At 38.1% G+C, this 18755-nt stretch overlaps 1 protein-coding gene across 3 annotated transcripts in view; it reads left to right on the top strand.

The window, feature by feature from the left end:
- Nucleotides 1-3140: 3140 nt before the first annotated feature.
- Jarid2 (Jumonji, AT rich interactive domain 2) overlaps nucleotides 3141-18755 on the top strand; it is a 61941-nt gene continuing 46326 nt past the window's right edge. For 2 of the 3 annotated variants that reach the window (XM_074100696.1, XM_074100687.1), the window contains exons 1-5: nucleotides 3152-3230; nucleotides 4162-4278; nucleotides 15781-15953; nucleotides 16685-16896; nucleotides 17741-17840. In XM_074100696.1, coding sequence (XP_073956797.1) covers nucleotides 4247-4278; nucleotides 15781-15953; nucleotides 16685-16896; nucleotides 17741-17840 — 517 coding nt within the window. In that variant the 5' untranslated portion in view covers nucleotides 3152-3230; nucleotides 4162-4246. Of the gene's footprint in view, nucleotides 3231-4161; nucleotides 4279-15780; nucleotides 15954-16684; nucleotides 16897-17740; nucleotides 17841-18755 lie in introns of all 3 variants that reach the window. The other variant, XM_074100705.1, reaches the window with a different exon arrangement.

Consider the following 18755-nt stretch of genomic DNA (forward strand, 5'->3'; position numbering starts at 1 on the left):
AAATAACAGACGTTCCGATTTGGCAGACGCCAAACACGACTACTCACTCACACTCCTGTTAAATACTACTTATAATAGTGAGCTGAATGGCATTGTTAGTAATAACATCGTCACCGTCTCTGTCGACAAGGGAGTCTTTTCATTAAAATTATAATTCAAAGTTCTATCACATCGTCTCTTTTTTTCTGCCAAATAACATTAGCGTGAGTGAAATGGCGTAATACAAATTTCAAATTTTGAACTTCGTGATACAAAGCCATGCTCAGAGCACGGGTTCCCTTTATCTTGCATAATATCGATTCTCCGAAATACACTTCGCATAACAGGTATCTCATAATTTTTTTAGCCGAATGATACTTTTGCATAATCATAACTTTCCATAGTTATCAGTTCGAATAATAGGCATTTCTCAGAATATTAAATAGCAGAACAGTCTTATCGCCGAATATACTTCTGCAGAATATTAAATAGCAGAACATTAGTATCGTCGATTTTTATATGGTACTAGCTTTTGCCCGCGGCTTCGCTCGCGTTAAATTAGGGGTAACAATTAACATACATTTACTTTCTGCGATCCTTTTTGTCGTGTTTTGATTGATTTTTTGGAGGATTACATGGAAATATAAATACAGTAAGACGTTGTTTTAGACAGATGGTGCACATTTTGGAATTCAAAAATCAACCTACACACGTAATTAATCATTCATAATTCGTACCAACTCTGAAACCCTGTTTCGCTGAAACGTTAAAGACGTTAAAGTGCTACGCGTTTCTTTTGCCGGCGACTTCCTACACGATATAGGATATAGGATTGTATCTAGAGAAATTGTAAAGTCCCCGCGGACATGAATTACTGTTACTTATGACCTTTTTTAATATTCTTAATTGTCGATGAGAGACATATTGTAGCTTTCTATTATTGAAAGAATTTTGAAAATCTGCCCTGAAATTGAATTCACTTATTTTTATTCTGCGGAAATTTTGCATTAAAAAAAAAAGAAGTCTGTCCATCAGGGATATTGTAGCTTTAGCAGCTCAGTAGTTTCAGAGAATACCCCCAACAAACAAAGAAACAAACAAAGTTGAGATATTTTCCTATTCCATGGGATTTTCTAAAAATCTTTCCCTAGTGCACCTCTGTATTACTTTAGGTCCATCTATGCCAATTTCAAGTCTATAGCACCAGTAGTTTTGGCTATGCATTGTCTGTCAGTCAGCCAGACATGGTATACTGTTCAGGTAGAGTTAGGTTAGAATTATAAATAAATCCACCTTGAAGTTGAATTCACTTTTTGCTATCCCGCGGGAATTTTACGTTTTCCCGGAGAAAAGTAGCGTATGCCAATCAGGGATAATGTAGCTCCGTAAAATATCTTTTTAAATCAACCCCAATGATGAATTAACTTATTTCGATCCTGCGGGAATTTTGCATTTTTCTGTAGAAAAGCAGCCTTGGTCAATCAGAGACACTGCAGATTACTATCAGTGAATTTTTTTTAAATCAGCTCCGAATTTGGATTGTCTTACTTATTTCTACCTATCCTGCAAGAATTTTGCATTTGCCCAAAGAAGAGTTATCTATACCAATCAGCAATAGTGCAGCTTTATATTGGTGGAAGAATTTTTTAAATCAGCTCTGAAGTTGAATTCAGTTTTTTCTATCCCATGGGAATTTTGGATTTTCCGAAAAAAAGTGGCCTTTGTCAATCGAGGATAGTCAATTATATCATATGAAAGAATTTTTAAAAGCAGTGCCAAAGTTGAATTTACTTATTTCTATCCCGCGGGAATTTTTCATTTTCCCGGAAAAACGTACCTATCCTATGTCAATCAGGAATACTGTAGCTTACTTTAGGTGAAAGAACTTTTAAAATCAGACCCGAAGTTGAATTCACTTATTTCTATCCCGCGGGAATTTTGCATTTTCCCAAAGAAGAGTAGTCTATACTAAAGAGGAATAGTGTAGCTTTCTATTGGTGAAAGAATTTTTAAAAACATCCCCGAAGTTGCATTCAGTTTTTTCTATCCCATGGGAATTTTGTAATTTCCCGAAGAAAAAGTAGCCTTGTCATTTGGAGATAGTCGTATCACATAATATGTAATAATTTTTTTAATCAGCTCCGAAATTGAATTAATTTATTTCTATCCCGCGGGAATTTTATATTATCCCGGATAAAAATTAACATGTAGCTTACTAAAGGAGAAAGAATTTTTAAAATCGGCTCAATAGTTTCAGAGATTCGACTAACAAACAAGCGAAAAAAGTTTAGATATATCCCTATCCCGTGGGAATTTCGAAAAATCCTTTCTTAGCCCGCGTCTACATCTATTAAGGAATATATATTCCAACCAGCGGTTTGGGCTGAGCGTTGATCTATAAGTCAGTCAGTCAGTCAGTCAGTCAGTCAGTCAGTCAGTTTCTTCTTTTATATATATAGATAATAGCATAGCAAAATACTAGTTTGGACTATTGTATTTTCACGGAATTTTAAATAGCGCTGACTCTGAAATGGCGTAATGACATAGTTAAAGGATTTAACAGCTACCAGAAGAATGGGTTAAAGGTTAAAGTAAGGCCAGCAAAGTAAGCGTGCTGTAACAGCAGCAGGTAAAGCGCCAGAATAGGACAGTAGCTACATAGTAGGTTGGGTTAGGTTAGAGTTGTGACCATAATAGCGCGCGCGCCAAGCGAGCGAAACGAGCGTGCCGTGGTAGCGGCCGGCGAAGCGCCAGAATCTTACTGCTGCCAAATACTGCCAATAAAGGTTTGGTTAATAGAAACTACAATTAAAACAAGGCTGGGGTGTTTTTAACGCTTCAGCATATTCGAACATATAAATATTATTCTCATCGATATTATGTGATGATATTATTCTGCTTTACACACAGTTTAGGCTTTACAAAATTATGAGAAGATATAGTATAGAAAAAAAATATGCCAAAAGTAATTCAGTGGTATGATGATTCTGCTCAAGGTTGTTAACAAGAAACGAAATTATGAGATTCAATGTTAGCAACATTACTGAATAGTGAATCTTATTGAGCACTAATGAGCGCTTACTTATTACTTCTATCTATGGTAATATGCATTTGTGTACTATCTGTGCAATTTTACAGCTTTTTCTATGTCTGTGCTTCGTTTGGTATATTTATCTTACTCTATGGTTTGGTACAAGTACGAGTTTGTTATTGAATTGAAAATAAAAGGAAACAACAGGAAACATGAAGCAGTAAGTTGTACAATTAAGTCTTTCTTTTGTTTATGTTATCGAAAAAGTTAAATTGTCTGTAATGTCATTTTTAAATATGTAATTTCGATAAGGAATTTCAATGGGATTTGTTCGCTATTCACGTGTTATTGTTTTCTCTTATTATAACTTTTTAGTAGGCCTCCTTTTCATCCATTTTAATATAAGCATGTCACACGCTTATTTTACGACATTGGCCCAAGCCTTAAGGCCGCCATTGAGGGAATAATAACAACAAACATAAAAGTTTCCATCGTCATAAGGTATGTTTCCTGAAAGAAAACAAAATGGTCGGTCAGTCAGTCAGACAGACAATATAGCCATGTCACACAGTGCGAGCTGCCTCTCGAGGCATAGGTGACACTGGCCCAAGCCTTAAGGGCGCCATTAAGGGCAATAATAATAATACATATGGTGTATGATGTTCAGACATAGGGCTTCAAATCGAACCTAAAACGACTGCCTCGCGAGCGGCTCGTTTAATTTGGACCCGGCTATGTGTCGCACGGCTCGCGCGTTGTACGATTTAACCTCATCACCATTCACTGCTTGTTGTATCCAGCCTTCAGGTTATGATTTGAAAATTTAGAAAAAAAACGAAGTCCCACCCAATAAAAATAAATAAATAAATATCATGAGACACTTCACACCAATTGATCTAGTCCCAAACTAAGCAAAGCTTGTACTATGAATACTAGGCAACGGATAAAAATCTAGTATCGATAAATACATACTTAAACCGGAGAACAAACATTTGCATTGTTCATACAAATATCTGCCCCAGCCGGGAATCGCACCGGAACCTTGGTAGTCAGGTTCTCCATCTGGTCGTCAATACAACACCAACCTCCAAATTTTTAAAGTTTCATGACTTTTATCTGACACTTTTATATATTATGGCATAAATTTTCAGGTAAGTCTGGAAGTACTGGTGATAACCATTCATCCTAGGCACTTTTTCTGTGGACTGATGGCTGTTGGGGTCAGAAGGTTCTCGAATGGCGTCTGCGGACCGAGAGATGAGCTGTCGGTAGGCCTCCAACAAGATGGGGCGACAATCTGGTTAAGATCGCGGGATCACGTTGGATGCGGAAAGCACAAGACCGGTCTGAGTGGAGAGCCTTGGGGGAGGCCTATGACCAGCAGTGGACGTCTTTCGGCTGACATGATGATGATGACTTTTTCTGTGTGATTCAGAACCCTAATTATTGTCCTAGACATTGTTATTCTAGACAGAGCCCAATCAAGCTAAATATATAGCCATTCCTGGCAAAGATAATTTTCGCCACCCTGTACATACACTATTGGTAGGCAGTTATTGGTTAGGTATTACTGGCCGCTCTGGGCAAATTCCCAGCTTGCCCCTCTTTAGGTTGCGTTTCCACATTTGCGATACGAAGAATGTGCTTTTCCTGAACCAATAGAAACACTTCATTTACCTATCCTCACCCAGCACATGCCTGGTTAAAACAACTGAGCGGAATGATTTGAGGTAAATAATTGTTTGTATTGGTTAATGAGAAACACATTCCTCGCAAAACATGCTCGCACATCTGAGGTGACCAGATGGCCTAGTGGTTAGAGAACCTGACTACGAAGCTTGAGGTCCCAGGTTCGATTCCCGTGTCAAGGCAGATGTTTGTATGGAATACAAATGTTTCTTCTACGGTCTTGGGTGTTTAATATGCATTTAAGTATATATCTATGTCGGATCATGACCAATATAAGGTAGAGTTTGGTTTGCCAGCAGGCCATGGTGCTACACTACTGGTTTGCATCCGAACGGGAACAGAGCCCTTTCGAGATACGGTCGTGTGTGGACGCGTCCCGCGCTTGATTGTTTCTTAATTGAATAGTGCTAAATTAGTGATACCTGAGACATTGACTCTTAATTTCTCATAAATTGTGTTATACTTAGTGTAATTCCATGTTATAGTGTAATTAATAATAGACTAAGGGGCTGTTTCACCATCCATTGATTAGCGTTAGCCGACGGTTAGGTGTGATGCCGTCTCTGTCTATTCGAACAAAACAAATAGAGACGACATCATACCGCCAGTTAACACTAATCAATGGATGGTGAAACAGCCCCTAAGTGTAGAACTGCCTTTTATTACTTCGAGGATCCAAACCATATTTAAAGATGGCCACTGATAACATTCTTGGTGAAGCTCTGAGCCTTTCTGCAACATCAGAAGTGGGATCGCCTCGAGGTAATCATGGAAATAGTGAAAGTGAAATGAACACTGAACTCTGGCGTACCATATTGCAAATGCAGAATAGGCAGATGAGAACGCAAAACTTGCAAATATTAAGTTTAATTGAAGCCATGAAAGTGCTGGCGACTTCTATCAACATAAAACTACCCGATTTCAATCCAGATGCACCCGAAGCTGCAATACTGCAATACTGTAGATCTGTGCTTATCGGAACGATCTATACAGGGTAGTGCGCTAGTCTTAGCTCTAAGCACAGCGCTCAAAGGGAATGCGTCTCTCTGGTTCTCGCAGATATCATATGCTGGGATGTTATGGAAGGACGCTATGAAACGCAGGAGACGACAGCAGCGACGCTTGTTAATATGCAGTCTAGCCGCCCTAAAGAAAACGAACGCCCAGCTGCATACGCATCCCGATTAATTACGATGCTTTGCTTAGCTTACCTCAAAGTGGAAAAATTTAGATACCGAACAGATTGCGATATCTACTGTGCTCGCTCATATGGCGCAGTATGACGATCGCATCAAAAGGATTGCGTTTACGCATGATCTTATAACGCGCGGCAAATTGCAACGAGAACTCAATGCGATTTATCACTTAAAAAAGATTTTTTTCTGAATCCAGTGATGGAGGATATAAGCGATTCAATAAGGCCTCCTCGTCGTCGACGAAAAAATTACCGAGTTGACCAATGCAGTGTGGTTAATCCACGTGGGCAGTTGATTAATAACGGGCAGTCCTATCAATTTTCTTTTGATACTGGCGCTGAGTGTTAAAGGAAAGTTTAGCTAACAAATTTAGTGGCAAAAGATTTCATAACCTTGTAAAATTAATTGGGATTGGTCAACATGCGATTCACAGTATGATGCAAGTCTTATCTGATGTTTACCGTTTAGGGGTTTGATGCGGTAACCGACACTGTGACTACAAACGCCGTTGTTCTATTTCGGGTCGGGACAAAGTTGATAACAACAATTTTGTAACAAGCTTTGTAACCTCAGACTTTGTAACAACATTACTTGTTTGACTGGTCGTGAGAATAAAATTAATTTTGATGAGATCGCTACTGATATTCCTGATTGTTATAGATCTCAATTGTTGCAAAACCTGCATTAATTTTCTACATCGTTTGCTAACCAGGTTTCCGAAAGTCGAGTGAGTTAGAAATTCAGAAAATAGAAATTCAGGCTGATTCACGTTAACATAGTAGGTACTTATTAAAGAATTAAAAAAGAGAGAAACAAATATTCTCGTCGTCACAAAGCATTTCAATTTTCACCGAACGGCCGCATAAAAAATGCGTTAGGTGGTTTTTTCCTAAGAAAAACAAGCCATCTAATGTAGAGAAAAGAAAACAATCTGTTACTTTTACTTTAAACTATGGATGAGGAATCAAAGAGCAAATTCCGTAGTGAATCCCTGTATCTTTGCAGCGATGATGAAGTTCATAAATTTCTGTTATAATTACGACAAGCCCGTCTGAAAAAAGTGTTGCGCGCATATTTCGAACGACAACAACTGACGTGGAAAGTGGAATAATGACGAGAGGGGATACGACGAGGGGTCTGCAATTTAACCTTTGAAAGAAGGGTTGATGAGTCGATGTAGTTATTTAGTAGTTTATACAAAAATATTTGATAAAGATATTCACGACGTTTCTTAAGAGGAGCTAGGATATGACGTTTATGAAGGGAAACATGAATTGTTTGGTTTAGACCTGATCGGTAGTTAAGGGATTTAATAAGTTTACGCTGGATTTTTTCAATTCTTGATATATGAATTTTATATTGGGGGTTCCAAACAACGCAGCCAAATTCGAGAATACTACGCACAAAAAAGAAATACAAATTTTTTAATGTGTTTGAGAGCTTGAAAGGCTTAGAAAGTCGAAGTATTAATCCTAATCATTTATAAGCCTTAGCGGTGATAATATCTATGTGAGGATTAAAACTGAGCTTTGTATCCAAGGTCACACCCAGATCCCGAACTTGGTTAACCCGTCGCATAACTGTACCAGAAAAATTATAATGAAAGTGTATGGGATGTTTTTTGCGAGAAAAACTTATAACATGACATTTATCATTTATCAGGGTTTAATAGAAGTTGATTGGATTGACAGTAAGAAGCAAATCTTCCCAGATCCTCTTGTAAGTTCAAACAGTCACTAGCAGTTTTAACTATCTTAAATATTTTTGTGTCATCTGCATACACCAAATGCGATGACTTAGAGAAGCACTGCCATATGTCATTGATGTATAATATAAATAAAAGTGACCCCAAATGGGATCTTTGGGGCACGCCGGAACTAATGGGCAAAAATCTAGAAGTAAATCCTCTCAGTGCCACAGCTTGAGTGCGGTTTTCGATATAAGACTAAATCCACCTAAGGAGGTCACCGTGCACACCGATCTCCAATAATTTGTTTAAAAGTAATGTATGATTGATTTTATCAAAAGCCTTTGAAAAGTCGGTGTACACTGCATCCACCTGGAAACCACCTTCAAAAGCCTCAAGTACATTTTGATACACTTTTCACCTCATTCTTAATGGCTTTGTCGAATATTGCCCTTTTTCTATAATACGATACTCTAGGTCGAAATCTTAATCTCAAAGCTTCTTCAAGGTCACCGTAGCTTTTGTCTTTTGGCAATGAAGGGTGGAACATGCTTTTTAGAGTTTTATACGACTTTTCGTCGATTAACATTAATAAAGTAGACACTTGTTTCGTCTCTGCCACATCGTTGGCTTTGAAATATTGCTCTATCCGTTCCAGAAAACAATCAACATCGTCACCTTCTGTGTACGGTTTTATTTGACCAAAGTTTGACATCCTCGTCGCCAATTTGTTGTGTCCTGAGCCCCTGACCCAGAGCACCAAGAAAATATAAACAGAAACTGCTTTAATAACTTTTATTTCAATAAAAAAATCATTTTAAAATACAGGACACGCCATGTGCTTGCTTGCCAAAAAGTCTCTCCCCTCCTAGCTGTCAAAACCCGTGCGTTCCGATACATATTATATATACTGATATATTTATTTAATGACATTTCTGAAGAAATTAAAATACTTACATAAACTTTTGGTCTGGTCCAAAATTCCTTTTATTTTATGTTAAGCATTGTCAAAGCTAGTTAGTTAAAATTATTTTTTATCGTCAACTCATAGGAATTTCCTAAAATAATGAAAGCAGATTTTAGCTATCTATATATTTACGAGAAACTACACTTGTATGCCAAATTTGAAGTTTCTAATAGTAGTAAATAAATCGAAAATATAAGTCCGTGTTAATCCCTACACCATTCATTTCAAAAATCACTTCCATTTCTATTTCCGCGTGCAGGTGACAGAAATATTGGAACGCTGCTTGTAGCTCTGAGGATTTTATTCGAACTGACTTACGTAAAGTAAAGTTAACAATTTAGGATATGAGGGTGTATCGACATTCCGCCCACCAAAACATCTGTTTTTACATACATAACTGCTTCTATTATGATGCTAAACACGATATAAAACTATTTTAGGACTATAATACAGATGTAACTTACTTAAATGACAAGAAGTTGGTATGTAGCTTCCACAGTCTGATGCCATTAATCACATCACACCATCCTAATGCATACATAACCATACCCACTATCAAGCACAACAACCAATCACTTAAGCTAATAAAGTAATTAAATATTTCATAAGCAACTAAATAACTATCGTTATTGAACAATGTAATAAGACTTGAGTAGACGTGAGGGTCCATACTTTGTTTATGAACGTAACAATTATAAGTCGCTGAGAAAAGTTAATCTACCTGCGCTACATGCAAAAACGCGGTCGGCTAACTTGATGCATGAACTCATTAGGCATCTTGAATGATGTTACACTAGGTGCAATGAATAAGAATAAGTAAACAAACCTTACTGACAAATCGACTTAATGGACTGTATTTCTTTTATTATAATTTTTGTATTTTTTTTTCTTTAATTGTATAATATAGTTAAGTATTTTATTTGTAATTATATTTTTATGAAAAAATGACTTTCTGCCAAGTTTCTTGCGGCGCATTCTTCTTGGCAATGATGGTCTTTCCGAAAGCGCTGGTAGTTTAAAAAAATGACGTGTAAAAGTGCCCATTGCGGCCTATTTACTGAATAAATCATTTGAATTTGAATTTTGAATTTGAATAATATTAAAGATATAATTTAATTTGTTTACTCATCCGTTATTATTGAAAGAAATAACTAATAAAAAATAAATCTAAAATAGTCACAACGTAAATATGTACCTAAATTATAGGCATATTACATTATCTTATGTGATATAAGGATTGAGGAGTTACTAGCTATACATAATTTAAGCCCTGGACTAGACTACCAACCGGTATTAATAAGGTTTTTATCTTTCCCAATTTTAGGTAAGTTAAGAATCCGCAAACATCGACTTGATTTTTGCATGTAAATTGATCAATCCTATATTAATTGACATCGGATTTCACAAACAACAGACGTCCCATAGACGTAAAGTGGGGGTGATATTTTTTTTCTCGACTAACCCTATAGTGTGGGGTATCGTTGGATAGGTCTTTTAAAACCATTGAGGGGGTCGCTATGGATACCAGATACAACGGATGGCACTAGGTATAGTAACTTATCCAACCTCGACATTGGCGGAATCATCGCATCGTTCGATGGGGCCATTATAATCCCAAAAATTGAATTGAATTGATATCAAATTTACAGAGAAAACTATATCGGCTAAGATAGCTTGAGAATTATTAGTAGTTTAAGAGTAAATAGCAGCCTAATGTATAAAATATACCTAAACTTGGAAGATTCTGTACACAATAAACGGCTAAAACTTATTTCTAAATCTTTCTTTTTATAACACTACATAAATTTTATATTTCCAACGAAAGACCTGTTCAATATCGCTGAAGTGTTGACAGTGAGACAGCTCTTTATACTCCGCTCCATTATGCGCAGGCACGCGCAAGTACGGCAACCAGATCTTACTAAAAGAAATCAATACAGAATTTGCCCTCCCATACCCCATAAAACTAAATTTTCTTCGAGACAATTCCAGATCACTAGCTCATTTCTTTATAATAAGATAAATAATGTTTTAAACATAATTAGATTAAGTAGGTTTCAAATGAAACAGAAAGTCTCACGGTGGTTGCAAAAACTCGATTATAATGATACCGAGTATCTTCTGACTTAAGACAGCAACATTTCTCTTTAACGTACATACCTGCACATACACTGTCACCCATATAGACTCAGAAACTTTGACACCCATAGATACATACACACTCACACGCGCACTCATACACACACACGCGCACACACACACACACACACACACACACACACACACACACACACACACACACACACACACACACACACACACACACACACACACACACACACACACACACACACACACACACACACACACACACACACACACACACACACACACACACACGCACACACACACACACACACACACACACACACACACACACACACACACACACACACACACACGACCGATATAAGGTCGAGTTTGGTTTTCCAGCGGGTTTGCATCCGATGGGAACAGAGCCTGTGGTAAAAGGTTGTCGTGTCGGTAGAAAAGATGCAATGCACTATTTACAGTTTATTTACAATTAGGTATGTACAACAAATAAAATATATAACGTAAATTGGTATGAGGTTTTTCTCTCGCTAGTAGATCGGACAGCTCTGTTGGTTTTTGGTTGCTGCACAACCGTCCGCTGCATCGCGCAGGCGCGCGGACTTAGGTTTTGGCGGTAAAGCAGGCTTTCAGTATATGTATAAAGTACTTTGTGAAGCAGGCCGCCACAAGCCCTTTCGAGATACGGTCGTGTGTGGACGCGCCAGCGGCGTCTTTAGCCCGTGTAGAGCCCGTGTGCAATTATTACTTTAGCGTCATCTAGGAAGCGCGCGGTCAAAATTGAATAGGTATGTACAAAGTTGCCTCGGCCGGAGCCCCTAACACCGCTGCGCCCGTGTGCAACGCACACCCTGCACTATAGGTAAGGACGCCTCTGGGACGCGCTCCGCGCTTGATTGTTCCTTAATTAATTGTGCTAAATTAGTGATACCCGAGACATTGACTCTTAATTTCTCATAAATTGTGTTATAGTGTAATTCCGTGTTATAGTATAATTAGTGTAATTAATAATAGACCAAGTTTAGAACTGCCTTTTATTACCTCGAGGATCCAAACCATATTTAAAGATGCCCACTGATAATATTCTTGATGAAGCTCTGAGCCCTTCTGCGACATCTATATAATTACTAGCTTTTGCCCGCGACTTCGTCCGCGCGTACTTTAGTTATCGGGCATATGTTCTAATTAACCCCCGCTATAATTGTGACATTTGTATCTGTGTGCATAGCGAAGTACTGCCGTAAACGATAGGAAACAGTTTACTAAAGTACTTCGCTATAAACAACATTTTTTATCAATTTTGAAGCTAGTTTAGGAAAAGTTTTTATGAAAAAACACGAGAGTAAATTAATTATCTCGCGTGCTTCCGGCGAGAACCGAATCTTACTCTAGAACCCGAAGTATGTATTCGAAATTGCACTGTTCATAATATTTTGTAAATTACGTAAAAGATGAATAAGAACGGATAATCATACTAAAATTACGCTTATATTAATATTATGGATTTTATTATGCACAATCCAATGAGTAACTTTTAAGTTAGGCACCTACTGCATAATTATTTGTAAATTTATTTCACACATCATTTTAAATATCAATTTAATTTCCAAATTTTATGTGTACATTTTGTATGAAAAAACCCCCTCCCCTATTGAAGTCGCCAACACCATACGGATCATTTCAAATTGTGACCAGCCATATTTTTAGTCTAGAAATAAGGAAGTCTCATAGAAACTCCCCCCTTATTAGTCGAAAGCTACTTCTCCTTTCTATATCTTTGCCTACGCAGACCATTTTTTATTTCTAATCAGGACCCTGTAAGTATACCAATTTTCATAGTCCAGAAATGAGAAAATTTCCATACAAACTTAACCCATTTTACCCCTTTAGGGGGGAATTTCATCCATTTCACCTACACAGATAATTTTTAATTGTAATCGAGAACTAGTTTACCTATTTTGATACTTCTAAGTCCAGAAATGAGAAAATTTCCATACAAACTTTACCCCCCCATTTTACCCCTTTAGGGGGGAATTTTATCCATTCCACTTACACAGTTAATTTTTAATTGTAACCGAGAACTTTTACACCTATTTTCATACTTCTAAGTCGAGTAATGAGAAAATTCCATATTAACTTCACCCCCTTTTTCACCCCCTTAGGGGATGAATTTCTAAAAATCCTTTCTTAGTGCTCATTTACATTATAAAAAGAACCCCTGTACCAAATTTCAAGTTTCTAGGCGGTTTGGGCTGTGCGTTGATCTATAGTAAGTCAGTCAGTCAGTCAGCCAGTCAGTTTCTTCTTTTATATATATAGACTGGCTTTTGCCCGCGGCTTCGCTCGCGTTAAATTTGGAGTAACATACATTTACTTTCTGCGATCCTTTTTTCGTGTTTTGATTAATTTTTCGGAGGATTATATGGAAATACAAATACAGACGGATTTTCTTTTAGACAGATGGTGCAAATTTTGTAATACAAAAATCGACCTACATACGTAATTAATTATGATTCTTACCAACTTTGAAACCCTGCTTCGCTGATTCAGGGTTGGAATTTTAGAAAACGTTAAAGTACATACTACGCGTTTCTTTTGCCCGCGACTTCATACACGATATAGGATTATATCCCGAGAAATTGTAAAGTTCCCGCGGGACATGAATTACTGTTATGATCTATTTTAATATTCTTAATTGTCGATTGGAGCCACACATTGTAGCTTTCTATTATTGAAATAATTTTGAAAATGTGCCTCAAAATTGAAACTTATTTTTATTCTGCGGAAAGTATGCAATTTTTCTTAAAGTAAGTAGTCTAATGTCAATCAGAGATAGTGTATCTTTCTATTGATAAAAGAATTATTTAAATCAGCTCAATAGTTTCAGAGATGACCCCCAACAAACAAAGAAAAAAACAAAGTTGAGATATTTTCCTATTCTTTCTATTTCTCTAATCTTTGCCCTAGTGCACCTCTGCATTACTTTAGGTCCATCTATGCCAAATTTCACACCGTAGCATGCTGAACGGTTGTGTTGCTCTGAAGATGAGCTCTGGTTGAGTTCGAAACGCGTCAGTGTAAAGTGGTGGTGGTGATAGATGGATTTGTGTGTTCTTACAGTGTGGAAGTGGAGGAACTGCATGAACACACATTGCATGGGCACAAAAGTAGCTATCATAAAGGTCGCGGGTGGGCAAAGTAATTGTGTCAGCTCGTTGAACGTACATGTAAAATTTCGTATCTATGCTATCAGCCCTTGAGGAGTTCCGTCATCAGCAGCCAACCCTGGCTGCAGCATCAGGCGGTGTATATCATATAAACGCATTGTCATTGAAATTTAACAATCATGTAATGTTTTTTGCGTGTGCCATCAACTTTTGAGGAGTTCCCTTCTACGGAGACGATCCTCACCAGAATGAGTAGGATGTCACTGCTAAATAATTGTTACCAGATTTACATCAGTTTGCCAAATCTCCAGTCCCCAGTTTTATTGGTTTAGCTTATCGTTTTCTGATTCAGTTGGTAAGTATATAAAATCCTCTTTATTAGTTTTATCCCGTGGGATATTCGGAAAATCTTTGAAACAGTTTTTACCTACCTGCATGCCAAATTTGAAGTTTCTAATAATTATAGTTACGCAAATAGGGCCATTTTGAAGTGAAAATATAAATCCCATTTTATTCCCTATCCCGTGGGAATTTCGAAAAATCCTTTCTTAGTGCGCGTCTACACCTATTAAAGAACATATATTCCAAATTTCAAGTTTCTAGACCTAGCGGTTTGGGCTGTGCGTTGATCTATAAGTCAGTCAGTCAGTCAGTTTCTTCTTTTATGTATATAGATATAGATAGTTGAGATAAACTAAAATACTGGGACGGATTGAAATGTTTTAAATAAAATAAAGACGGCGACAAATTATAGGCACCATGGAGTTATTTTGACTGTAGTAAACTACACGTTTCCGTTTTTCTCCTAGTTTTATCACGTATTAATTAGTTTTATATCTAAATACTATTCATTAACAAATTTAAAATCATAACCACTCGCTCAACCAGTTCGCAAATTCCGCTTCACCCTACTCATCCTTTGGTTGACCGTCTCCGGAACGGCCTGGCTTGTTTGAGGAGGGGCTGGCCGCGGGGTTGAGGGGCCGAGCCGAGGGGGGCTGCAATGCAGTCGGCTAACCAAATCAGCTTGGGTGCAAACACAATGAGGGCTATCGCGAATGAATTCGCCACTAGAGGCGCTAGTGTAGCGTGAGGTCTTCGAAATGTCAAATCTCATAGTTTTTGGGTGAGCTACGCGGGTTTAATTTATAATTAGAAAATTTTTGTGAATATTTTGCAATATCTGAAATGAATTATGGCAAATATGCGATTCGGGGCAATGATTGTCTGTGTTTTGAGACAGTTTTGTCTTTCGGAAACCTTTGTCCTCCTTTTTTCCGAACAAAACGGGGACTATGCAACACTTTGGCATGCTCGATATTTTTATGGTACGGTTTTAAGGTGTATTAAATATAATTTTAATCTAACCTTTGTTTTCACGCCCGTAATAACAGACTTTGAAAGCCATACTTAAAAACCTCACGCTACAGTGGGCCATCTAGTGAGACAAAAAACGATAGCCCTCATTGATAGCACGCCGTCGCATGGAAAACTGCACGAACACTGCCGTATTTGTTTTATATTGCCGTTGTGTTTTGCATGCCGAATTTGGAGTCTCTAATATTTATAATAACGGAGTTAGAGCCACTTTTAAGCGAAAATATAAATCACATTTATTCCCTATCCCGTGGGAATTTTGACAAAAACTGAAATACTTTTTTAGCTGTTAGTATTACCAATAAACATTGAACATAAACTAACACTATGCCAAAAACCACGTCGATCCATTGCTCTGTTGCGGCGTGAAAGACGGACCAAACATACAAACACACACTTTCAGATTTATAACATTAGAATGGATTGACAGACGGAATATCGCTAGATGGCGTAAATGAGCCAATTGCAAGCAAGACCGTAACGGCAAACGATCTTTTGCCTGTCAAGTAGCCCTCATTGTTAATTTCTTCCCAAGTGTAGTTCTGAGGGTATTTTTTTTTTCTTGTATGGTCCAGGAGTTGCGCGATGAGACTAGTGCAGCGCAAGTTTGCCCAGGGCGTGCCGATCCCGCCCAGCATCAGCGTGCCTCCGCCCGCCCCGGAGCGCAAGCCAGATAAGGAGGATCAGCGGACAGTATACCACAATGGCATGTCGGCCAGGAGTCTACTGGACATAGTAGCATTGCAAAGTAAGTATCAAACTGGCCGAGTGCAGCCATGCGCAGTGTAGTGTATTGTCAATATTTCTGGACAGAAATTTAAAAACGAATTGTAAGAAATCCTATGTTGTTAATAAATTAAGTAGATGAAGCTCGCTGTTTGTTCTCCTAAATAAATAAATTAATTAAAAATTAACAAAATTATGTAGTATTGTGTCAAGTGCAGTGTAGTTGTCTAGTTATAAATACCACTTACATGTTTTAGTGGGAGCTGGTTAGGAAGGTAGTGCATGTTGGTCTCTGAAATAATTTTCGCATTCGCGAATATTCGCATATTTTTGCATATTAGCATTCGCATTCGCAAAATTTCTGCGAATGTTTTGCGAATATGAATATCAGAATAAAATATACAATTATTAGATAATAGATAGGTTAATAAAATCGAAATACATTAATTTCTTATGTTTTTTATACAAAAAAATAACTTAATCTCGTAATCACATTATCAGTCTTCACTTAATCATTGGGTATAAATAAATAATTTATTTACTTTGCGATGCGTAATAAACTGGGTAATTCTCGGAACAAAGTATAAACCGAACGCACTTCGTTCGAACGAGACTGCCATTTGGCGCCAAAACGAAAAACTGAATATTCGCATATTTGCGAATGTTCAAAAATGTCATTCGTTACATCACTAATGTATACACTTCTGTTTGCTCTCCTTGACTAAATAAATAAACGGTAATCCAATATTCCAGATGTACATAGACACAAGCAGCCTATGGTCTTGCTGGAGAGGCTTCGAGAAGACGAAATCCCCGTGACAGTTCCCACGTTAAAAGTGAAGAAGCGACAACTGGCTTTTAAAGCAAAGAAGAAGAACAATAGCATGTGCCTTCGGCCTAGGGACAAGCCTAAGCCGGAGGCGCGCGTTCTCAAGAGGAAGGCTGCTGCTGTGGAGGTAGCGAAGGTGTGTATACTGTTTTTTATTTTACTGTTCTATTGTATGGGACTTTTGTACATTTTTTTACGTAAGGTTTATAAACCCTGACGCACAAAGAGGCGTGTTATAAGATTGACATAGCTCTCACTCAAACCGACGGACCGATTTTGATATGTTTTTTTTTTACGTAAAAGGGGGTGTGCGAGGACCTACATGTTAAATATAACGCAATTTTTGAAGATTTTGATCCTGCCTACCTCACTCAGTCACCCACATACAAACTTTCACATTTATAATATTAGTAGGATGTTACTAGCAACACATTCTATTAAATAAATCCTTACAACCTTGCACTTACTCGTACAGCCTCAAATCATGCACAGACACCCACATACTTAGGATTACGTTACTAGTAGGATTTCATTTTGTATTTTTTTATTATCATCATCTTCTCGCTTATATATGCCCCACTGCGGGGCAAAGACTTCCTCTCACGATGGCTCTATATTGACCAGCAGTGGTGTAGCGGTATAGCACGCGGAATACCGAGGACCTGGGTTCGATTCCCAGTGCTGGTCTTATTCAGTTTGTATTTTCAATTTTCGTATATTGTTAGTTTTTGGAGTCTAAAAGACATTTTCATTTGAACTCCAAATTTTGTTACTTTTACGGTCACCCCGTAAAAGCCATATCGAAAATACAAACTGAAACATTGATGCACAGAAAAACCAGAAAAAGAGACCAGCGCTGGCAATCGAACCCAGGTCCTCAGCATTCCGTGCTGCGTGCCATACCCCTACACTACCACTGGACAGGAGTGCAGACACAAATTTCTCCTATGCACCACATCGTATATTATTTGTTTTTCCAGTCCCCAAGTAAGAAGCGACCCTGCGTGAACCGCGAAGACAAATCTGAAGATGACATGCCCTTGTTATATTTATCAAGCACAGCTAAGGAAACGCCTCCAGGTACGTACTTATTCGGGCGTACGTTAGCTGGCGCGGGCGCAGGTACAACCCTGTGCACGCGACGCGCGCAGTTAGCGCTGCAGGGCTACTACGAAACTCGAAGTTCGTGTCGTACCGTCCCACTCGCTCTCGTATTAAATAGTATAAGTGTCAGAGGGACCGCACGACACGAACTTTGAGTTTTGTAGTAGCCCTGCTGCTCGTACTGTTGTTCAACAGGCGGCCGCCCGCTCCGCGCAAACCGCGACAGCTATCATAGGTCCTTAGGGATATACCGTTTTTTTAGGCGATTTACGCACTATGAGGTTAGTCGCGCGGTTTTATCGTGCCGTCCCTCTTCAAACTATTGTTTGAGAAAGAGACGGCACGCTCAAACCGCACGGTTGGCTGCATATTGCGTACCTACGTAGCGTGGGTCGAAATGGATTCGTCTTTAATAACTAAGGAAACTTGTCGCTTTCGTTCGAACGAAACGTTATTGTGTTGTAGAAAAGTTTGTTGCGACAAAAAATAACTGAAAGTACCTTTTTAACCCCCGACGCAAAAAGAGGGGTGTTATGTCTGTGTGTCTGTCAGTGGCATCGTAGCTCTTAAACGGGTGGACCGATTTGAATGCAGTTTGTTTTATTTAAAAGCAAGTTTTCTAGCGATGGTTCTTAGATATGTTGCATCAAAATCGGTTCAGCCGTTTTTGAGAAATTGAACTTTGAAGTGACAAAGTCGGGGGTTTTCCAACTTTTTGTTGGTTAGGTTATTAATTAGGGTAGGTTTAATGTTTATTATATCGGATTAGGATGTTACAAACCAAATTGACAAATTTCACGACTATAGGCGATGAGATTTCGAGATTTTAGCCTGATCCTGTGGTAATATCATGATAAAAGTGGCCCATGTGTTATTCCAGATATCCAGCTA

This window comes from Choristoneura fumiferana, chromosome Z (genome assembly GCF_025370935.1).
Source record: "Choristoneura fumiferana chromosome Z, NRCan_CFum_1, whole genome shotgun sequence".
Lineage (NCBI taxonomy): Eukaryota > Metazoa > Arthropoda > Insecta > Lepidoptera > Tortricidae > Choristoneura > Choristoneura fumiferana.